Source organism: Trichosurus vulpecula (genome assembly GCF_011100635.1).
Source record: "Trichosurus vulpecula isolate mTriVul1 chromosome X unlocalized genomic scaffold, mTriVul1.pri SUPER_X_unloc_5, whole genome shotgun sequence".
NCBI lineage: Eukaryota > Metazoa > Chordata > Mammalia > Diprotodontia > Phalangeridae > Trichosurus > Trichosurus vulpecula.
Window position 1 is genome coordinate 577,124 of NW_023494381.1, and position 25,071 is coordinate 602,194.

General features: G+C 42.3%; 1 protein-coding gene across 1 annotated transcript; it reads right to left on the minus strand.

Annotated features, from left to right (window-relative positions):
- LOC118833232 (DEP domain-containing protein 7-like) lies at positions 1-23,933 on the minus strand. Its single transcript, XM_036740595.1, is given in 9 exon segments — positions 1-215; positions 2,401-2,479; positions 2,569-2,694; positions 2,832-2,974; positions 7,509-7,720; positions 12,218-12,407; positions 13,251-13,381; positions 14,136-14,529; positions 23,861-23,933. Coding segments are annotated over 9 exon segments (1,563 nt in total).
- Between the last annotated feature and the right edge of the window lie 1,138 nt (positions 23,934-25,071).

A 25,071-nucleotide genomic window follows, 5' to 3' on the forward strand; every position in this document is an offset into this window, starting at 1 on the left:
TTATATAAAAATGTTTGAGACTCTATCTCCCAAATATTCAACAAAGATGTCTAGGTGACCCTCATAAAACTGACCCAGTAATTTCTTCTTTTCTTTGGCAGATAATTCGGAGTCCTCATCAATCGTTTTTAGCAAAGATAAAAGCTCTTACTTAGTGGTTTTCTGGGCACTGCTGTAATACTCACTTTGGCCATGTGTCCGGTAGAAAACATAACCTTAAACAAAAGGGAGAAATTGTCAGGGAAGTTCAGATTTTTTTACCTATAGATATATGCCATTCAGGCAATATTTCATAAAACCATGTGTAAACTTCTCTTGTCTCATTAGAAACAAGTTAAGCCTTCAGCCATCAAATCCTAAACTTGTGCCTTGATTTACTAGCTCTGGTTGAGCCATTTCTCCTGGGGGTGGGGCTGGGGCTGTGCCCTCCCAACTCGACAAGCTCTCCACAGCGGCTCTTCTAAACCTTTTCATCCCTATTCAAACCACCCATGGCTCCAGCTCCCCCTCTCCCCAGCTGAGAACCTCCCCTCATGTTTGACAGACAAAACTGAAATCAGTCCCCACAGGCTCCCCCTTCTCCCCTTTTCCTCATCTGTGATCAGTCGAGTGCCTTCTGCTGCCATCTCCTCCTTTACCCTTGTCCCACACGGTGAGGTGGCCTTACTCCTCGCCAAGGCTCCATCTACCTGCTCAAGCCATCCCATCCCACCCCATCTCCTCCAACAGACTGCTCCCATCCTCCCAACTCTCACTTATTTTCAGTCTCTCCCTGTCTACTGGCTGATTCCCTACAAACATGCCCATGTCTCCCTCATCCTAAAAAACACCTTCACTCGATCCTTCCCTCCCCACTCTCATCTCTTAGGCCTTTTGTGGCTAAACTCCTCAAAAAGGCCACCTACAATAGGTGCCCCACTTTCTGTCCTCTTGAATTTTTTAACCCCTTAACAATCTGGCTTCTGATCTTATTATCCCACCCCAACTGCCAAGTCACCAATGATCTCTAAGAGCCAAATCCAATGGGCTTTTCTCAATCCTCATTCTCCTTGAACTCTCCCTGAATCACCCTCTCCTTCTTGATAACTCTTTCTCTCTAGGGTTTTGGGACCCTCCTCTTGGTTCTCTTCCCTCTCCTTGGCTGGATCCTCATCTAGACCACTCCCACAGAACCCTTCTGTCCTGGGCCCTCTTCTCTTCTCTCTCTGCACTACACTTACCACGGTGATCTCATCAGCTCTTGTGTATTTCATTACTATCTATACAGCTGACTCTCAACTCTATCTATCCTGCCCCAATTTCTCTGCTGACCTCCAATCTCACATCTCCAATCACCTTTCAGACATTTCAAAAATGGATTTTCAGTAGATATCTTAAACTCAATATGACCGAAGCAGAACTCATTACCTTTTCCCTTAAGCGCCCACCCCCCAATCCCCACCTCTCCTATTCCTGTAGAGGGAAAACCCATCCTCCAGGTCCCTCAGGCTCACAAACCAGGTGTCATCCTGGACTCCTCACTATCTCACCCCACACTCCCTCAAAATATCTAAGCTGTTGCCAAGGCCTGTTGATTTCACCTCTCTTGAAGATGCCCCCTTCTCTCCTCTGACACTGCCCCCACCCTGGTGCAGACACTCATCACCTCATACCTGGACTACTGAAATCGCTGCTGGTGGGTCTGTCTCCCTTCCTCATCTCTCCCCACTCCAATCCATCCCTAAGTGATTTTGCTAAAGCAAGTCTGACCAGGTCCTCCCCTTACTTAATAAACTCCAGTGGCTCCCTATTACCTCCAGGATCAAACACAAAATGCTCTAGTTGTCATTCAAAGCCCTTCATACCTAGCCCCCTCCTACCACCTTTCCAGTCTTTTACACCTTGCTCCCCAACACATACTCTTCAATCCAGTGCCATTGGCCTCCTGGCTGTTCCACAAACAAAGCTCTCTCTTGTTGCTGGTTATTCTCTGGCTGTCCTCCCTTTCCTGGAAGGCTCTCCCTTCTCTGCTCTGACTACTGACCTACCTCCCCAGCTTCCTTTAAGGCCCAACTAAAATGTCTTCTTCATCAGAAAACCTTCCCCAACCCCTCCTAATTCCAGGTCCTTCCCTCTGTTAATTATTTCCTATCTATTCTTGCATGTAGCTTGTTTGTACATATTTGTTTTGCCTACCGTCTCCCCGATTTGATTGTGAGGTCCTTGAAGGGTGGGACTCTCTTTATACCTACAGTGTTTAGCACAGTGCCTGGCACATGAAAGGTACTTAATAAATGTTGATTGAGTAAATATCTGAAACTTACAATTCAGTAAATGCAAACCTCCCCACAGTAAGTCACTTTCATTTGGTGCAGTGTCTCAGCTTCTAATGCCCCACGAAGAAAGTCACCTCCAAATTACCTATGTCTCTATCTGGATCTCTTCTGCTCTGTATGGCCATGAGTTTGTCACTGACGATTCTGTGTAGCAGTCCTGGGACCTTAAGAGACAGAATGGATACCATTCAAGCCTTTCATCTCAACTCTCTCTTGCAGGGTTCAGCTCAGCCCAGCCACTTTCAGAACTTACCTTAAAAACATCTTTTTGATGATCCACTAAAAACAGCACCAAAAGGTCTATTTTGTCTTTAGATAATTTTTTGTTGTTTACAATCGCTTTAGAAAACATCCTTTTCACAACCATCCGATTCTCACTCTACAAAAAACCCAAGCACACAGAGAGAAGAGGATTAGTGCCTCCTGGTTCTGCATTCATGATCATTGAAGTAGCTGCCTTCCTCTCACTTGGTGAAGAAGGTGGAGGCCCAGACATACCTACAGGCCCTGACTTACCTCTTTCTGTAACTTAAATTCAGAAGGACGAGCTGCCACAGCCATGAAGTACAACAGTCTCCTAAACTCCTCTCTCCTGCTGGAATCCAACAGCTTCAGGCAGAGCTTCGTGGCTTCTAATGCTTTGTCTGTCTTCCCATTCACTTTAACCAAGGCAGAAAATTAGTTTTACAAACTACAGGAAGATGAGAAGAAAGCCAAGTCATCTCCTAAATGAAACTACTACCTTTACCCATAAAAAGCAATGCCTTCAACAACAAGAAGTTCCTTTTTGGAGTACAAAGGTCATTGTTCACAATTGCTCTCTACAGGAGTCGTTATCATTGGCATCCCCACTCACACCACTATCCAGGAGCAGAATGAAACAAAGAATCTGCACAAGGGACTTCTGAGGCCATCTCGCCCAATACCCTCACTGTACAGATGAGGAAACTGAGGTTCTGAGAAGTTAAGGGGCTTGTTCAAGGTGATGTGAGAAGTAAACATGAGGGTCAGGCTTGGAACCTAGGTCCCATCTGTACAATGGGATGATAAAAGCACCTGCCACCCAGAGTTGTTGTGAGGAGCTGAGCACGGCACCTGGCACAGAGTAAGCGCTATGTAAATGGGGGCTGTTATTGTTTATTGTTATTATCATCATTAGACGCCAGAACCAGGGCTCTTTCCACCATACACGCCAAACTGGCTTGGACAGGCCAAATGATTTATCCCATGTCACAACACTAACAGACTTCCCAGTCTCACTGGGACTGACACTCAAGAGGCTCGGTCCCCTCAGGTTGCTACTCTATCAAAGAAAATCAGTTCTAAATCTCTGAAGGAGTGAAGTGAAACTAAGTTTTTATTACATGTTATACCTGACGCTGTGATATGGCTTACCTAAATTCTGACAGAGGGAGAGAAGTAAAAAAGATCACGGAGATGGAATGGCAGAAAGGACCAAGGCACTTTCGATCTCACAACCTTGTCTGTCTTGACTCAGCAAATATTCACAGAATCTCCCAATGCCCAAGCCCTAGTGTTCTCAGCCTCCTCCTCCTCCAAGGCGGATGGGCTGGGGAAGTCCTCTATGTGCTCTTGGCTGGTCATGCTGAGGACCTGGGCTCTTTTGGTGTGCAGGATGGTTGGCAGATGTAGCCTGCTCTGAGCCCGAGTTCCCAGTGAGCCTTCTGTGGGCACCAAGCTACGGTGACCTGTGAACCCACAGGTTTCACATCCATCTTGTCTCTACAGCTTCTTCCCAATCACATCAAGGAACTCTGGGATAAAAGGCTAAGTCCAGTGAGTCACCTTAAGAGAGTATCCACGGGGCTGAGGACAACAGAATTGTGGCTCCTTAATAAACCCCCATGAAAAAATAGACTTAAAGTAGTTTGATTCCGTGCCTCTGGCAATGGTACTAACCCCCCTTTAGAGAGCTTGATTAATCAGTTTTTCCCAGTTAATCCAAATGAAATTTAAAAGTACTTTACCGTACTCTAAACTTAAAATCCAAATCGACATACTTTTCCCAGTCTACCAGAGGATACTTAATATATGAAGAGGAGGCTATTAATTTTACTATCAGTAAAGGGCCTATTTTATTTTTCCAAGAAATGATAGATTTATAATAGTCCCTCCTTCCAATGACCCCATGGTTGCAATTTACAATTCATAGTTAGTGGTAGCATCTGTGTTCATGCAATCAAGTAGGGGCTGATCTCATAATTTTGGCTTCAATAATACAACGATTAGTCCACCCTGAGCTATACCCAGCATAAAAAGAATTATTTTGTTATGAATTCTTTTGGAAAATAATTGTTGCAGAAAACCACATCTATATTCGGAAAGCAAGTGATGCAAAAGGAAAGCATGCATATGTATAGTTAAGGTAGAGCTTGAAGAATGATGATTTGTCCCAGGGAAAATCTTACCACTACTAAAGTTACACTTATTAAGCTTATATCAGGTTTTTAAAAGCATTTTTTTTGTGATTGGGAATTTCATCATGCTAGATATTTCTCCTTTAAGAGAAAAAAGAAAACCTTTAAGTCACTGAAACTGTAATCATTTAATCAATTAACAAGCATTTATTAAGCACCTACTATGTGCCAGGTACTGCTAGGCACTGAAAATACAAAGACAAAAGTGAAAATAACTCCCTGCTCTTATACAGACCCTATATTCTCTCAAGAGATATAACATTTACATATCAAAACATATATGAAATAACCCTAAAATATTTTTTTAGAGAAAAGCACTAGCAACCTTAGCGTGCCAAGGGTGGAATTAGGAGAAGCTTTTTGAAGGTGGTGCTTGAACTGAATTTGGAAGGAAGCTAGGGGTTTCTAGGAGGGAGAAGGAAGTGTGCCATCATACGTGCCATCCAAATAGGGAGGTGATCTGGTGCTAAGGTACAGAGATGGGAGACAGAGAGTTGTACAGGGAAGGTTAGCCAGGGGCCAGTTTGGCTGGGCCATGGCAAGTAGGAAGGGGACTAATATATAATAAGGCTCCAAAGATAGGCCAGAGTAGGGAATGAGATAGCCGGGCTTATGCTGACAAAAATCCCTTCGGGAGCTGTGTCTAAGGTGTCCTGGAGGAAGGAAGAGCGCTGGGTGAGGATGGTCTTGAGGTAGAAGCAGCCAGATGTGACAACTGACAGACAAGAGACGGAGGAGAGGATGAGTCCCAGGGCAACTGGAGGACGGCACCATCGAAATAAAGAACTTGGCAGGGAAAGGGGGATGGGGGGATGAGAATGAGTTCTCTTCTGCAGGGGCATGTAGGGTTTGAGATGCCTCCAGGATGTCCAGGCAGAAATGTCCAGGAGCAGAGAGGTCCAGGGACACACTTCTGGCCATGGCTGCTACAGTATGGATTCACTTGGCTTATTTGTCACAGGGTTTTGTTTTGTTTTCCCCTTTCTCTCCTACATTTTTAAGTGAGGGGATTGGCCAAGGGACCCAGGGTTAGTAGCAATGATGGCACAAAATGAAGGCCACTGTACCATTTTTAAAAATGCACAGAAGAGTCTAGAAGAGAGCACGAACAAGCAAGACAAGTTTGAAGGGAACATGTAGAATTCCTTGTATACTTTGAAGAAGCTGTATGAAATTAAGATGAAGGTTTCATATTGAACTTTCTTTTAGTGTTCTGCTGCAGGGTTCATGTTTACATAAAAAATATATGTTTTTAAGTTCAGGAGGGAGTGGGTGATGTCAGAGTGAAGCTTCGGAGAAGAACCACAAAAGCCTAAAGGTAGTGATTGACAGAGAGGTCAAGGGGGCGAGGAGCCCACTGGGGAGAGTGGTACAGACAGAAGGGCAGAACAGGAAGAGGACAAAATCGGGCCATTTTTCCCCTGAGTTCTACTGTGAAAGGGAGGACAGCTGTAGAATGCCAACTTGAGGGAAATGGCAGAATCATATGAAGGTCTTTTAAGGGTGAAGGAGGTTGTGTATGTTTTACGGAAGGAACTAGTAAAAAGGGAGAGACTGAAGGTTGGGGGCTGGAGGAGGCAGGAGGCGATGGGATCCAGGGGTTGCTGGCTTTGGTGTGAAGAAGCCTGGACTAAAGACTGGACTAAAGGAAAGGGAAATTAGGGCTAAGACAGCAAAGGGGAAAGGAGGGGACTCCAGGTGAATGGCTGTTTATTTTCCCCAGCTCAGGGTGGAGGGAAGGGTGGTGGGGGGAGGCTTGAGGAGAGAAGGTGGGAAATGACATAGAATTAATTTGGCAGGAGTAACTGAAGAGAAAGTTTAGTTGAGATTACTCCATCCAGTGGCACTCAAGGATGGAAAGCCAGATGGTGAGTGTTATGTCACTCAAGCTTAGGCGAATGTGACCAACAACTTTTAAATACCCTATACCAATTATCAAAAGACACTGGCAACAACATTCTAAAATAAAAAGATCAGCTGCAAAACATAAAAGCACACAGTATTTTTTGGTTATTAAATATATACCTTTAAAAATGAGGTATGAATAATTTGGAGCTTATCATTTTTATTGAAATGCTTGGGTTGGGTTTTTTTTTGGGGGGGGGGCTTACTACCTTTAGAATAAAATAGTTTCAGACATCACTTATTGTGTAAATAACTCCTCACTATTTTTACAGTTTTACCAAAGTACTATAAAAGGTTTTTTTATGAAAGTACCATAACAACCCTGTCGAAATATTATTTCCCTTTTACAGATGAGGAATCTCAGGTTTACAAACACCAAATGAGTTATCCCATGCCACACAGTAACAGCTAAAATTCTAACTTGGGTCTCCGGATTTCTGTCCGACCTTCTTTCCTTACTTAAATACATTGTATAAATCCATTATCCATAAGAAGGCAATACCAGCTTATGTTGTATGTTCAAAAACACAGAATGAATGGTACCCAGCCACTACTAACTATGATTGGAAGTTACAACTGTAGAATAAGCTAGCTTTGCCATATCAAATGTGCTTTCTACTTCATTAGCGGCTGTTCAATATCTAGATTATTTTGAATCTCCCCTAATTCAGTCACAAAAATTTATGAGTTGTTATTAAAATGTAGGAATTTTAATGGGCAGTTTTCTAAGTGGATTTAAGTCTGTCTACAATGTCAGCTTTAGATTTTAAGTAAAAACCATTCATCCAGAAATTGATTTTTTTTCTCCTGTAAAAGACAAAAATACAAGGACTATCAAGTTTTTGCTTACCTAGGAGTTCTGTAATCTCCATGTAGATTTCAAATAAGTGGTTTAACAGAGGTTCCCTATTTTTGTAGTATTTACTAATGGCATAAAATAAGCGTGCTTTCCACACATCTCCTTTCTCTTGCAGCTCAGGAGAATTTCTCCTTAGCTCCACCACCATCTGGTCTGGAAGGTAGTCTAAGCAGTCAGTCGCTGCGGAGAGCCATTCATCATCCCTAGAAAAGCAGATATTGTTAAAAACTACAAGACTAAGCACACGAGAGTTTTCTACTCCTGGGACCACCTCACAGCGGGCTGCTATGCCAGCGGAGCTCAGGCTCTTGTTGGAAGGAGGGTCATCTGCTCCTGATGCAGACTGGCTGCTGTCTGGGAACCAGCTTGGACAAGTTCAGAGAGGTTCACCAACAGCCAAGCCACTGAGTACTAAATCCTTGGTTGGCGCATTGCAGGACAGCCAAAGAAAAGTGCAAAGGCACCTTGGTCCTAGGCTGCCACCCTTTTCCACTTCTGCAAGGACGGCAGGAGAGAGGCTAAAAAGCCCTCAATGGATGCCAAGTACTGCACCATTCTGACCTTCTCGAGAAACATTTTCACTGTTGGTCCTCCAAGTGTGAGGTCTCTAAGTCAACATCCTACAGAAAGAGCGGGATCCTATTAATACTGATAGTCTTACTATGACTGAAGTCAGAAAATAAAGAAGACAGAGCTCAGTGGAAGGAAGTTCACAGGTCCTTGGAAAGGCGCAGAATTAGATAGCTTAATCACCTTTCAAATAGCAACAGGTATTTTATAGGACACTTGGCCATTTTGCTTTGAAGTACTTATGAAAACAATCAAAAAATATCTACCATAAAGATAAATGTAGCTTAAATACTAACTTCATCTGTCATAAAAAGGAGAAAAGTGAATGAAGTATGAAGAATGAACCTATGAAGAACTCTATAAGACCTCCAAAATTAAATTGATATATTTTTAGATGGCGACATCAAGGCAAAAGGTAAATACAAGGGGAGATGACCAAAAATGCTGGTTTTATGTTATGAATATTTTATTTGCAGAGAGTCAGAAGGCTCTGAACCTCAGGGAGAATGGAAATTGCCTATGCCTTGACAGAAAACAATTGGTTAGTAGTGTGGGAGTCATTTCTGACCTCATTGCTGATGGACAGTCAAACTTCTTCACCTGGCTAGAGCAAAGATTAAAACCTGCCAAATTAAAAGGGTAAGATGAAAAAGCATAGCATGCAGTGTAAACAGTTGTACTCTGGCTTAAACAAGCCAATCATGCTCCTTTACCCTCAAATGGGGAAACAAATTTTTATTAAAAAATTCTGAGAAAGACTATCACTGAATCCCTCTATGCAAGTTCAAATAAAGTTTACCATGAGGATGAGGACCAAGCCCAAGGAATGCTTGAGCTAAGCAAATGGGGCAGCAGTGTGCAGCACGAGGTCAGCAACTAAACCCTCTAGAAGAATTTACAGAAGGGAATGGTGGGAGATGAGAAAAGGAAGGCATGGCGGAATGAAGCGGGTTTGCAGGGAAGTTGGCCACAGATCTAGTTCAACTAGATGAGACCATAAGCATTTAAAAATGTAACGAGAGGGCAAAACACTGATAAAAATAAGGAAGCTCTGACAACATCTTTATAATATAACAAACATCTTTTCATTCATGACAATGGGCCTACCATAGCTGGAGGATCAGGATGGTACTTTATGAGAAACCTGAGGAAGCAGAAATATCAAGAAAGAGAAAGAAAGTGCATAGGATCCCCCTGACTAGAGGCATGCTCTGGGGGCACCGGGAGGCTGCTAGGAGAAAATCATGGCCAGTATCCATCCAAACAGGAAATCAAGAAGATGCCAATAGCTAATGACCACATGCCTACATTAACAACTCTCTAAGAACTTAAAGAATACTCCGGACATCAGGAACTCAGGCATATCCTGATGAAGAAGAGAGGAACAGGGAGGTCCTCTCAACACTCTACAGAAGACCACAGGGACAAGTCACTCCACTTCCCAGTCTACCACGAGAGGGGATTAGGTGAGAGTACCAAGATTATCTCAATGGTCCTTTCCAGCTCTAAACCTGAGATCCTACTGGGCATACAACTGATTGAAAAGGACAAAAGACTTGAGATCCCACTGTGTTTTTTGGCTATTAAAAAGTAACACAAGCATTGTTAAGTAACTACTATGCTGAATGATCCCCTGAATATTAATTCCAAGCAAAGCAATGCCAATACAAAGCAAAACAAGACTCAGATGCTTAACAAAGACATGGGCCCATGTCATGGAAAATGTCTGAATACAAATGGAAGAAGGATTCTCTGCAAGAGAAAGTGTTCTCCTAAGGGTCCAGTGAATGACATCATGCTGATTTCATCAGTCCCTGGAACCCTACAAAGCCTCTGAAATTAGGTTTTTAACAACCACTGCTCGAAACAATCCACAAAGAAAAAAATAAGTGGATGAAGAACCCTTAAGGTCAAGCCTGTGAGATGCAGTTCTATGGAAAGCTGGCTGAACTGGTCTACCAGAACATCCATCTCAGACAGACACCACAGTTGGATAATGAATTGTAACCAAAATCAAAAGGAGCAAAAGAGTAGGCTAGAATGAATTTGGGAAATTGTGTAATGATTTAGCAATGCCAACTTACTCCCGAAAGCCCAGACCTGTTTTTAAAAAATATCAATATTTTTCTAGTGATGCTGTGTCACAGCCTCAAAAGAACTGAAACTGCAGGTGACCCAAGGAGCAATGGAGAGATGGATGGTCAACATAAACGGGTGGCAAAATACGTGCAGCAACAGGTTACTGTTTACAGTGTTTCTTGTCCACAGAGGGCTGGAGGACTGTGGAAATACAGATGAGGCCACATTGCAATAATGGCCAGTAATGTGACCAATGACAGCCCCATGCTCCTCAAGTGTCTATAGCACGTGGGGCACAAATGGCATGGACAGACTAAAATGGCCAGGCTGAGGGTGGCTCTGTTGGTGACATCATGGACCCACCGAGATAGGGAAAAAGCTCCTATATTCTACAAGCTTCCACTGTACACTTCTGCTGGAAAACTTGTGTGCCTCCTGGAACAGACAAGGCCTTTAGACTAGATCAAGATACTCCCACCTATGCTAAGAGATGGCAACACAAAGAAAATCCCCAACATTCTGCAGCTGGAAAGGACCTTACAAGTCACAAGCCAACTTTCTCATTTTACAGATGAGGAAACTGAAGTCCAAAGTCTAGAGCTATGACTAGATTTTCCTGACACTGAGTCCAAGTCCAGTATTCTTTCCATGGTGCCAGCCTGCTTCTTTCTAGAGCTTATGGTACAATAATTTATGGTCTCTTATTTTTGCTAGGAGGAGAGGTAAAGTTTTCTTTAAAGCTAATTGTCAAATTATTATTCAAAATGTTAACTTCAGACAGAAATAGAAAGTAATTTTTTAAAAGCACCAGCAGGAAAAGTAAAATATGACTCCTGTACATTCGAATTTTTTAGTTGTTAAATTCAGTAGGAGAAAAAGGACCATGAGTGAAGAAATCTGGGTTCTGACATTAATTTGGTTTGTAACCTTTCTAGAATTCAAGGTCCTAAAAGGCACTGACCAATTTTTATTTTTGTCTCTATATCCCCAGACCCTAGAATAGGGCCATGAATATAGTAAGCACTCAACAAATGTTTCTTGATTTCAGTGTAAATTTGTTAACTCCTAGAAAAGTCACTTAACTTTAGGGCCTCGATCGTAACATCTATGCAATGAAAGGATTAATCTTTGGAGGTATCTGTCAAATTGAAGGAAAAGGTGCAACTTTTTAACTGGGATTGAACCACATGAAATAAATAAGAATAAAATACGCTACAGATAATGTCAATCTGTGGCTTTCTTTGAATTTGACACCACTGGCCTAGATCATTCCAAAATTATATACTAACATCCTATATCCAAATAAGACAAATACAGAAAGTTACTCTAATTAAGACTTCAGTTATTCATTTTTATTATTAACAATCCCTATGCTGTTAATTAAAAGGGTGTATAAAGTTAGAGTTAACCTAATTGACCAAGGTCAACTATCTTTTGCTATTCAATTGTTAATAAATTCATTGATATATGGCATTCAAAGGGTTGATTACAAACCATCAGTTTCCTCCTTCCTAACTGGGATAAAAAAGTTAAGAATTGACTGATGTTCCAGTAAAATACAGTAGGCTGTTTGAGGGCTAGGGCTACTTTCATGCCTGATTCACCTAGCAATGTGCCTTGAAGGTATCAAGCACGTTAATAAGTTTGTTGAATGCTTACTTTCAACTGAATCCTGCAATAAAATGTCAAACTTGGTAGGAATTTATGAAATTCTCTTAGGTCAAGTCTCACTTTAAGAATCTTGGTAAAACTGAACTGTGATTGTAGAAATAATTTTTTTTAAAAATTCAGCCAATATAGTTAGTTCATTGCCTTCAGAGCATCACTGTTGTTGGAGGCTGCTCAGAGCCTAAGAACAGGCTGAATTTTTAATAATAAAATTTAGTTACCTAAAGTCACAAAGCAAGTTGGTGACAATGAGAGGAAATCAAATTACAGATATATGCCCAATGACCTGTCATTATGCTAAGGAGCGGGTAAGCTGCTGTAACTATTTGGAGTTCTACATATGACTTACAAATACTCTTAAAATTATCAACATTTCTACATACTGAGAGTCACTATAGTCCTTGAGAATGCATCGGTCCAAATGGCTACTGGTGTTGATCTCGTCTGGTTGTGCCTCAGGATGAGGAACCTCAGGTACCATCTCTTGATGCTGAAGCAAGGACTCAAGGAAGGGGACGTCTATAAGATGTAGCAGGCGCCCAATGATTTCATTTCGCCATACTTCATTAATAACTACACAGGGAAAACAGCAACAACCAATGATTACTAATTCAGATGGTCACCCCAATAATTCCTTGACAGACATATGTCAATAACTTAGTGGCCAATACAAGATATATAAACTTCACAAAATGCTCTCTTCTAAGAAGGGGAACAATTAATGATTTGTTTAACATATAGGAGAATAGACTTTACTTTCCACTGTACAAAGAATGTAAAGAATTCCAGTTGTCCAATCTGTCAAATAAGAGATCAAGGCACATAACTTATGCTAATAAGGACTTTGGAAGAAAGAATGATTCATTGAAACGAAAAAATAGCTCTGAAATAATGGTTGCAGATTATTCCACTCAGGGTTTCTACAACTCCGCTAGAGGGAGGAAAAGTCATTATGCTGCATTCCACTGACAGAGGAGTAAACTAGTAAGCCAGAGAATAAAAATCTAAATACTGGGATAGGATTGTGATATGCATTTTTAGTTGATCTTACACCTATTACAATTTGAAAAGAAAATATTTGCATTTCAGAAAGCACTTAAGTTATAATTAAGTGGTCTCATTAAGTTATAATTAACACAGATGCATGCAAAATAGACTTCAGTTTTGACTCTCTGCCAGCCAATATAACAGCAGCCTGTATTCTTCAAAAATGGCTTCACTGATTTATGCTTTAAAGAGATAATAGACTTCTATTAGAACTGAAAAATACAAACAAATTCAACACAATGTTCTCTCTGAGTTATTTCTCATAAAAGACTAGGAAAATATCAAGTAGATGACATTAACAAGGAAAAAACAACTCTAATCCTATTTAAAGACATTTTTAATTTCTCAGCATGTATCACCTTAGCTTACCTTGAGGAGACAAGTTTGTGGAGATATTTACACGGGGCGAGTTAGCATGCTTTAAACTCCGATTTTTCCACAGATGCTCCAAATTTGTTGATTTCAAAGCAGATAAATTAAATAATGGTGTCTTCTCACATCTTAAAGCAAGAGATCCAATTTCAGAAATCAGTACTTACAAACTGAATCCAACCATCTTCATCAATTGTACAAGCTGCACTGACTGCATCCTGCTCTGCTCACTGATCTTTTGGGTTTTTATTCATTTGAGAACTGAACTGTCAGCTTCTAGTACAAGAATGGAGGAAAGGGCAGTGGCCCCAAGATTAAAGCAATCACCTCATTAGCCCAATTTCTGAGCTGCCTTGATTGAGCCAGGGCTGAGCATTTTCTAAGTATCCCAGAGAAAGTGTGCTTCTCCCCTAACCCACCTCCCAAGTTCTTTCTTTGGCATTTTAGTTCTCAAGCTGGTGGCTTTGGAAGCTGCGAAGATAAACGATGTGATCTTACGAAAAAGTTTCTAATACATTTGTTACTGTCATATAGTATAGTAGTCGAAAATACTTAAGACTCCCTACTTCACTCATCCTACTGAAGATTCAAATTTAGGCTTTACTTACCCAGTAAAATTTAAATTCCTTCCAAAGCCAAACACATTTTATGAAAAATAATTTCACTTTTTAAATGCTTTTCATAAACTTTTCCCCTTAAATGTTATGTTTATGAAATACAAAATTCAATGAGTTCATTGTATTAAGAGACCACTCACAGGCCCAAGATTTTAATGAAAAGGAGCAAAAAGACAACTACCCCCCTTTTTTTTAAAGAGAGATAAAGTCTAACTCCCCCTCCCCACCCCCCCACTCCCAAATGACTGAGGAACTCGCCACAAACCTGGAAGGTAAACACACTCTATTCTCTTTTCCTGACTGAACATCCTCTTGGTCAGGCACAGCTGTGAACTTGTAAAGGCTACAGCTACTGTCTTCAAACACTGATTCTTTGTCTCTTCCAAAGACTTTGGTTGGGACTGCTTGAAACACTTCAAAGTCCATTAATGCTTGACATATTCTCACAGCTTTGGCACGAGGAATATCTACATCTCCAAAATACTTATTCTGAATTAGATGAGAGAAGACAACATCCACAGCATTTGAACCAACAAAACAGTCACCATACCATTTTAAGTGGTGCCTTCGTTTCTTAACTTCCACTTGTGTTTGAAGGGTGTTTACAATGCTGCTAAATATATACGTGGCCCCAAAAGGCTTCTGTGCTGCGCTGAAACCTGGCAGTGAAAAGAACACAGCAACTAAGATTCAGGGAAGACAACCAATGACAACTGCAAAGTCACCTTTCAGGACCAGCGGCAAGGACAGATGAGTTTTTAGCTTGGTCTTCTGCAAGGAAAATGAAGACCTAGTATCATGGGAAGAATCCTGAACAGTCATGAGACCTGACAAAGGCTGGGAGACCCTGGCTAAGTCACTTCCCTGCATCTTAATTTATTTATCTATAAAAATGACTATTAGACTAGTCAGGGTTGGGGAACCTGTGGCCTTCTAGGTCCTCAAGTGCAGCCCTTTGAATGAATCCAAACTTCACAGAACAAATCCAATTAAGAAAAGGATTTGTTCTCTAATACTCAGACTCAGTCAAAAAGCCGCACCCAAGGACCTAAAAGGCCACATGTGGCCTCAAGGCCGCAGAACTTGATGGACTAAGTGATCTCTGTTATCTCTGACTTGTAGTTCTGAGATTATAATTCTATGCTAGGAATAATCATCCAAATATTTAAGCACCTACAACATGCAGAGCAATGTTCTAAATAAATAGTTTAGATAATAGTCCCTGCCCTTGTGGAGCTTAGTAGGATAAGACACAACTGAAGATAACTATAATACACAACAATCATGTTGTTCGGTCATTTCAATCTGATCTTGACTCCTCACCCCATTTGGGGTGTTCTTGACAGAGATTCTGGAGTAGTTTGCCATTTCTTTCTCCAGCTCATTTTACAGATGAGCAAATGAGGAAGACAGATGTAGTGACTTGCCTAGAGTCACACAGCTAGTAAATGTCTAAGGCCAGATATGAACTCAGGAAGATGAGTCTTCCTAACTTCAGGCCCAGTGTTCTATCCACTGTGCCACCTAGCTGTCCTAATTATATGAGATAGGATAAGAGTACTAACAATAATAATAACTAACATTTTTTATAACATTGAGTCTTGGTTTATCCTTACAGCAGCCTCATGAGTAGGTGCTATTATCATCCTTGTTTAACATATGAGGAAACTGAGTCTCAGAGACTTGTTCTGAGCCACAAAGCTGTTAAGTGTCTGAAGTAGGATTTGAACTCAGATCATCTTAACTTTAAGTCCAGCATTTAAGTCCACTATAGAGAACACTCTATGGAGGTTGGAAAGAGAAGGTTGGTAGTGGGAAGAAATAAGGAAAGCCATACAGCAGTAGCATGTGAGTTAGCCTTTAATAAACATGGAGGACTTCTAGGGCTGTATCCCAAAGAGATTATACAAATGGGAAAATGACCCACATATACAAAAATATTTATAGCAGCTCTTCATGGTGGCCAAGAATTGCAAATCAAGAGGATATCCATAAATTGGGGAAGGGCTGAACAAGCTGTGGTATGTAAATGTAATGGAATACTATTGTGCTATAAGAAATAGGGAGCAGACTTCAGAAAAACCTGGAAAGATTTATATGAACTGACGCTAAGTGAGGGAAGCAGAACCAGGAGAACACTGTACATAGTTACAGCCACATTGCGCGATGCCTGACTTTGATAGACTTAGCCCTTCTCAGTAATGCAAGGATCTAAGACAACTCCAAAAGGCTCATGATGGAAACTGCCATCCATATCCAGAGAAAGAATTACTGAGTCTGCATGCAGATCAAAGCATACTATTTGTTGTCTCTTTTGTTTTGTATCTTCTCTTTCGCGGTTCTTTCCATTGGTTATAAATCTTCATGACTAATGCAAAAAAATATGTTTAATATGAATGTATATATAGAGCTTATATCAGATTGCACACCATCTTGGGGAGAGGGGAAGGGGAGGGAAAGGGAGAAAATTTAGAATTCAAAAGCTTGTAGAAATCAATGTTTGTATACTAAAAATAAATGTTTTTTTTTAAATGAAAAGAAACCTTATAAAAATTTTTTTTAAAAACATGGAGGAATTAAACAGGTAAACTGGGTGAAAGGGGAGGCACTCCAGGCATGGAAGTGGGTTAGCACAGGAGGCTGGAAAGTGTAGTATGTGCACACACAGAGCATTATCCAGTTTGGTTACAGTAGAGAGTAAAGGAAGAGGAGTTCAAGGATGCCAAGGCAATGGAAGATCTTCGATGCCAGGCAAAGGGGCTTAGATTTGACTTGGTTAAGTAATATGGAGCCACTGAGTATCTCTGACACATGAAGAACAAGACTAGGTCAGTGCTTCGAGGTTAGTCTTGTGGCTGCACAAAGAGGAGGCTAGCAGGAGCAGAGAGAAGCTGCCAGAGTCTAAGAGATAGGGCAGATATGGAATGTAGTGGTGGACCAGGACTCTGTCCTCATTATCCATGAGTGGCACAGAGGAGGTGCTTAAGAAATGTTTGTGACTCTAATTCTGAGGTAAATGAGAATTAGAACCAACACCAAGCCTATGAAGATTGCAGAACAGGCACTCTTGTCTTGATAGACAGAAGGAAATCAGAAGGAAGAGACGGTTGGGAGATGTAGTACAGGCTGAGCTTTGGACATACTGTGTTTGAATTGTCTGTCTGGGGCTCAGTTCTGAAAAAGTTTAGCATTTTGCTCTGGAGTTGAAGAAAGAAAGGACAGCCAGATCTAGGGACAATTACTGGTGCCCACACACACACACACACACAAACACACCTTCACCTATAAACTTTTCACATGCCCAAAGCTAACGTTATTTTGAACACTTCAAGCAAAAAATATACTAACTTTTTGTAGCTATTTATATTAAACAATCTTATTCTTTTTGATGCCTTTGTTTTCATATCATATCCTCCTCTCCCTAACTCAGGGGCTATCCCTTTATAACAAAGAATGAGAAGAAGGAAAAAAATTCAGTGAAACTATTGCTTCTGTCTGATAGCATATTCACTTCACTATTTCATGTCCATAGCTGCTGACCTCTGGCCCACCCAAAAAAAGAGGGAAGGGGACTTCCTCATTAGGATGGACGAGAGGTCACTGTGTCTGGGTTGGTCGGTTGTTCCCACTGCTGGAGTTATGGCACATGTTGTTTTCCAGGTTCTGCTGATTCCCCTTTGCTTCAGTTGAAATTTTCCCATGCCTCTCTGAATTTCCTCCCTATTCACAACACATCTGCATACCACAACTTGGGCAGCCTTCCTCCAATCAATGGGCACCTACTTTGTTTCTAGTTGTTTGCTACCACAGAAAAGCATGACTATGACTATCCTGCAGAGAAAATGCATTGGTAAGCCCACTCTCCCACATCCATGAAAGCAGCTCTAGCCCTTATCTCCAATGAATCTTCTGGTGGATGTGGGACCTTTCTTTGTGTCTTTTGACTCCTCAGGGCAGGTGCCTTCTAGGGGGATCTCTGGGTCAAACATGTTAGTCCCTTTTAAGCATAATTCCACATTACTTCCCAGTGTATTAATGTGGCTGATTTTCCAAAATACCCAATACTGACTATTCTCATCTTTCGTCAGCTTTACTAACTTACTAATGAGACTTTACTAAATAAGAGCTATTTTGATTTATATTTCTCTTATTAATAATTTATAGCAATGTTTCCTATGCTTGTTATAGCTTGTAATTTCTTTTTAGAAATGCTTTTTCAGTGTCTTTTGAACGCATCCATTGAGGAATGTCACTTGGTCTTCTACATTTGTATCAATTCCCCATATATCAAACATTGCAAATCATTCCCTTGCATATCAGGCCTTTATCAAAGACATAAGTTGCCAAGTATTTTTTCCTCCAATTGATGGTCCCAATTTTACTAATGCAAAAACTTTCTAATTGGAATTTTTATTTTCTTTTGTGAGCTCCTTGTTCTGTTAAGAATCCTCACCCCAACCAAAGGCTAACCTTGCATCCTGAAATGTTAGGAAGATGGTTTTCAAGAATCAAAAGCACATTTAAAGTCTGAAAACACTTAACAAAGCCATACCAAATAAATACTCACCATGAATACCTGAATAACCATGTCTAGCAAAAAAGCAAAACAACAACAACAAAAAACTACGTCTAGCTGTTTCCAATATTAATTCTGGAGAATGCTTCAATGACTCTAATCCAGGGGTGGGGGCCCTGTGGCCTCGAGGCCACATGTGGCCTTCTAGATTCTCAGGTGTGGCCTTTTGACTGAATATGAGTTTTACAAAACAGATCCTTTTTTTAAGGGGATTTGTTCTGCGAAGCTTGGATTCAGTCACAGGGTAGCACTTGGGGAACAGCCTCATTGGCAATGAGGACAAGATGTCCAATAGTGTAGATTGCAACCCACTCATGGCTTCTTATCTTATGTATTTTTGTAATTTGTTACTCATGTCCTCCTATAAACCCTCCATAAACAGGATGAAGAAAGCAGTAGGGTCAAGGGTATCAATGTAGCACAAGTCATTCATCTGTTACATCTCTTTTGAAACAATGGAAATGGCAACTGTATCACTTTGGGGACAGGCCATACAGCAGCCTTTATTTAAGAGAATTTAACTTACTCTAGAAGAACAGCTCCCCAAACTGACACGTATGACAGAAGTGTGAAGGCACTGTGAGGTGCAGGAAGACTGGAAAAAGAACCTGGGTTCTAAACCATCAGGCAAGCCACTTCACTTCCTTCAATCTTCTCCAAATCCAGGCTTTTAAACCACTTTATTTTTGGCTTCCACTGAAATAGACTCTAGAGTTAGCACTCTCCACAGGGATGGTATCCCCTGGGCGACACTTCTCTGAGGATCTTTGGGCTGGGCTAGGGAATGGAGTGCACACAGTTACCAATCTGAGGTCAGTGAGAAAATAGAGAGGGGAAACGGCAGGGTCTATTTTAAGGCCCAATCTGTACAATGGAACAGGCAAAGGATAAACCATATTTATTCACAACCTGTTCCTTAAAGGTGAGAAAGCAAGATTTTCTATGGGATAGCTAGCTAGCTAGATGGACATAAGATTAAGAAAGAGGTTGGGGTAAAACAGGCACTTGTGAAGAAAAGTTTTTCCTTAGTCCCCCAGGAATAAAACAGTCTAGTCCCTTCAGATCTTCTCCCCACTTAGACCACAATTCCTAACAAATGCATTCTGGGATGTTTCACCTCAAGCACTACCACCTACAGAGCCAAACCAGGTCATATATTCCTGCAGATACTTTAATACCTAACGCACAATGGATCTGGCCAATGGAGATGCCCAAACCCACACCAGGATAATCTGTTTTCTCAACACTGACATCAACAGGTGAGCACAGACACCCCATCCACAAGGTCACTTAGCTTTCCTCTTGTTTTTCATCTAATACCAAATAAAAATTAACCCACATTCGGCTAAAATGCACCTTAGTGTGATATATCCCGTATCGAACAGGACTGAAAGGAGGTCAGAAACAAGGCATAAAGGAGAAGAACATTTACTATAAAAATTCCAATCCCAGTATTTCATTGTCTTATTAAATACATACTAGCCAAAGGTTTTACAATTCATCATCACTCCCATGACATGTACTTTCTATATGGTTTGAGGATTTCACTGCCAAGAAATTTAAGGCATGTCTACAGCACAAGATGGGAAGCAGGCCAAATTCAACCATGTCAGAAGACAGGTTTCTATATAATTTTGTATTCTTTATTCTCCCCTTTCCAGCTGCTGCTCTCCTGGGTTTTGACTCCAGGGAACAAGATGCCCTCTTAGGATAAGCTCAAAACTCCTAATCTCTCCAGCCTGCATACCACCTCCCTCAGCTACTCTCCCCTCTGACTAGAAGCTAGAGGGGGAAGTACTAAACTCTTCCCAAAGCCTTCCTTTAGAGAGGTCAGAAATTGGACTTCCAGCTCCCTCTACTCTCCATGTGGAGCTCTGCCTGGTTTTAACTCTACAGAACCCTCTGTGTCAGAGAGGACATCTTCCAGAAGGTCCTACCAGGTCACCAGATCATAGATCAAGAAGCCTTTTGGCCAGTCCCTTCATTCTACAGATGAGAAACCTGAGGTCCAGAGGCTAAGTAACTCATACAGGTTGTATCACGCAGAAATGACAGCTCCTCATTCAGACACTTATGTAATCCCCATTGACTCTGAGGCCTTCTCGAGTCAGTGTTCCTTCTACCTAAGCTCCAGGCATAGAGAGACTGATGTGGGCACTGTCGTTGGTAGCACCTGAGTCATAACCACATATCTCTCTAACCAAAACATTAACATTACCGCTATGTTCCAAACCTCATTGTACCAAAACAGACCCTGGGGGCCTCAGACAATGAAGGTACTCATTTTAATGAGTATATATGCCACAGTACATTAAGGAAAAAAACCTCCACTGCATTATAAATTTGGCCAAAATCAAGGGTCAAAGCTGGCTATAACTAAATACTTCTCTCCTGTTTACCCTTTCCTAGGGCTTAGAGCTAGAAGAAATGTTGGACACAGTCTAGTACAAACTCTAGGTAAGGAAACTGAATTCTAGGGAAGTAAAATGTCTTGCCCAAGGTCATAGAGGGTAGAAGCAACAGGGACAGATTTTGAACCCAGGTTTTCTGAGTGCAAGTCCTGGGCTCTTCCTAATATTCCATGTTGCTTCTTCCCTTGAAGCTCAGAAAAGCATCAGATCAAACAAAAGCCTCACAGAGAACCTCAACATAAGCCACAAAATCAATACCCAAAATGGGAACTGCAACAGGAAAGGAGGCCAGTCTGACTCAAATTCAGCCTGAAGGTTGGCTTTTCTACAATCCCATAGACCACAGAAACTGGGTGCTATGAAAAAAGTGGTCCCCTCAGTAAAGGCGCTAATCTGGTAGCACTCACCATACTACAGCTTATACAAGGCTAGAAACGCCGTGGATTACCAGTCCTAACTAGGAATGGAGGATGAAAGCCTTTGCTGGGCACTCACCAATCCCCCCTGCCAACAAAGGGGTGTGCATTTGGGTGTGTTTGTCGTAAAGACTGGGATATAAACGCTATATAAATGTTATAGCTCTGAAAGAAAGACTCGAGAAAAAAGTACTTGTGGCTAGGAAGGACAGCAATTTAAACATGTTAATGTCACACAGAAATCACAACAAAGGCAAGCCATGGTCCTCACCTTACTCAGGGAAGAGAGAGCACATGGGAAGCCCTCTGGGTTCCCAAGAAAAGTGACACTGTTCAAATTCAAGGAATGACATTACTGCATTAATGGGTAACACGCCATCTTTTCAGAGATTCTGCCTACATTTAGAGATGAGTCCAAGATCTGCATTTTTACAGGTCCTTCCAGCCCCCTCCGCTCCAAAAAAGCAGAAACCCATAGGCACACAATCAGAAGAATCTGAACTTGAAAAACATAACTAGCAAAGGAAAAGAGAGACATTCAAATTTATAGAGTATATTGTAACATACTTTATGTCATATTAAAGCATATATAAATATAATTACAAATGATAATTTCTTGGCCCCTTAAAAATGAGAGGTCTGTTTCATCTAAAGCACAAGAACTTTATTTGAGGGTGCCAATCAAAAAGTCTTTGAGAAGTCAAGGAAGGAGCCACTCGGTGGTCCCTCTAGACTAGAGTGGCTACTAGTCTTTCTTTTCTTTCTAAAGGGGCGAAGAAACAAAGGCAAAGATGCTTGCTCAGTGAGCCAATGGCAAGAGACCAAGAATTGCTGGCTCCCATTGCTTTGCTCAAGTCACAAAGTGAAGTTTTGTTATACACCAAATAGTGAAAATGTGATTAGCACTCTACAAGCCAATGATTGCCCGATGAGGCAGAGCACAAGCCAGGCGCAAGTAAGCACTCACAACCCGGCAGTCCTGAGCATGGACCCACTGCACCTGGTCTTCAGAGGCTATACTGTCTTCCAAAGGCTCAACCTTTAGGCACTTCTGAGGGAGCCTAAAAAAAAACTTACCCAAATAGCACATTTTCTCTTACCTCCTATCCCCAAACCCAGTCCCTGTACTACATATAGCAAATGGAGTGACCCACCATTTTTCCTTCCTTCCTTCCTCCATTGAAGGAGAATGAACATGAAGATTTCTTACAACTTTCTAAACTGCATATTAGTTTTAAGGCATAGGATGCAGCAGAACTGTTTCAGTAACTAAATTCTATGATTCACAACAGCTGAATCTCCTTAAAATACAGGGGAAATGTCTTATTAAAGACATTTCTTAGAAAATCAAGACTCACAAAACATTCTTTTTTTCTGTAATGACTTTGTTAGGAACAAACATTAAGGGCCAAATACCAGATCCTAATCCCAGAGGTGGGTTTGTAGGGCCATAACTTCCTAAGAAGGAACAAACCTCATGAAAATCTCATCTTAATGAGTACTTTGCAAATGAGAGACTTATGTAGGGATAGAGATCAACTATGTGGTTAAACCAGGCCGGAGACATAAAAGAAAACTAGGTTCACCTGGTCAAAAGGAAAAGTGGTGATTTTATTTCTTTACTATTTGGAAACACCGTATTTTTGCAACTGAGGCACCTGAATCTCAATTTATTCGATGCTGTACAAAACAACAGAATGAGGCAGGAGAAAGTTCTTTCAAGAACATCTAGCTCAGTATTATTTTTTTCTTCCCCCCCAAATGAGGAAATACAAAGTCACTTGACCAAGGCAAACAACCAGCCCGTAGGCTATCGGGATCTTCGATTTGATTCAGGTCGACGAGCATTAAGCATATGAAGACAAAAACCACAACGTCCCTGCCCTCCAAGAGCTTACATTGTCTCGTGGGATACAGGGGTATTTTTGTGTGCTGGTGGATACCAACAGAATCAAGACAAGAATAGCTTAGTACAAAATGTTTTTTAAATATTGAGGCTGTTTTGACATAGCAGAAAGCACTGACTTTTGGACTTCAGTTTCCTCATCTATCAATCAAGTATTTGTTAAGCACCTACTGCCAATGAGGCGCTGGAAATAGACTAAAACTATTCCTAAGGGTTAGGAACTCGCATTTCTTTTAGAGACAAATATAGAAAAAAAATCTATTCAGCCTAAGGAGTTAATAAAGTCCTTTGCAAACCTCAGAGCCCTATCGATAGCCCGCAATTATCAAGGCATAGTTCAATTCGTGGAAAGGAGGGAGCCTGCAAGGCGGGGGGCGGGGGAGAAGGGGGTTCCTAAGCTGCACCCCAGCCCAAGAGAGAAGTTGGGTGGCGTACTGAAGGGGCGCGGGGAGGCGGCGGAGGGAGCCTGGATAGATGGAGCGGGAAAGGAGTGTGAGGAGCGCCAACCCCAGGAAGCGGCGGCTGCGCAAGCCTCGGGCAGGTGAGGACCCCGCCGCGGCGCGGGAATAGCGAGCTGCGCCGCCAGCGGAGGCCGGTGAGTGATCCCCGGCGGCAGCCCGCCCTGGCCCGTTTGCTCCGTAGGTCGCTCTGGCGGCCAGCCCCGGGCCCCTGCACACTTACCCGGGGGCTTGTGCTCAGGCCTGTTGAGCGCGGACATGCTCAGCGCTTTAGTCTTCTTCCGCACCGCAGACATGACTGCTCCCGGCCGCCGCGGCTCCCCTGACCGCAAAGAGCTCTGAGCTGGCCAGTCCCTCTAGCCAGTTCTCTTGCGGCCGGGAGGGGTGTGGGGGGTGTGGGACTCCGGCAGGCCCCGCCCCTTAGGCCCCGCCCCCTCAGGCTGTTCGTGCTGTCCACGTGCTCTGGGAGGAGGCGCGGCACTGGGCAGGGGCGCTGGCCTCCCCAACCTGAGCCCGGCGGCGCAGCCCTCCATCACTGCCCCGGCTCGGAGCGCGGATGCGCTCCGGCAGGTCTGCGGGGGGGGGGCGAGGAAGACAGCACCCTCCCCCTAGGGGCTGCCTGCCCGAAAGCCCCCAGTCCCGCCCCCTCTGCCCCCTCAGTGACAGCTCAGGCCACTCAAGCCCGCACGGATCATCTGCCCTTAACTCCGGGCACTGATCTGGGCAAGACGTTGGGCGCTCGCCCCGCGTGAATTTCTCAACTTTTCCGTTGTAAGCCTGCATGCTTACAATGTTCCTTGGCGCACCTGTCCTGGGGCTGGGCACATAGGAGGAAATGGGCAAAAACCTGACAAGGGCAGAGCTTTGGAACTGCTGTCTGTGTCTTGTATGCTTTCAAAAAGTCGTGTCTAGAATGGCCCCTCCTCGACCAGCTCTCAGTCTCGGGCTTACCCCTGTATGAAACCTTCCCCACTCGCTAAGTAGCCCTTTCTCCTCCTTCTTGACTTGTCTTGCAGGTTATCTGTGTGTCCGACCGGCGCCCGCCCCCCAACGTTGGCCTGTAGATTAGAACCTCCTCCGATGGAGAGGTTAAAGTTTAAAGTAATAAACAGGATCGTTGTTACCCTAATTTAATTTAGATCCCAGGAATTTTGGTCTAAATTGATTAGACAGCTATTTCCTCTTTTAAAAACAGACCATTTAGTGTATACCACTTCTAGGGCTGTATCCCAAAGAGATCATACAAATGGGAAAAGAATTATGGATTCTGAATGCAGACTGAAGCATACTATTTGCTCTCTCTCTTTTGTTTTGTTTCTTCCTTCTCATGGTTCATTCCGTTGGTTATAATTTTTCTTTGCAACATAGCTAATATGAGAATATGTTTAATGTGAATGTATATGTAGAGCCTATATCAGATTGCATGCCTGCTTA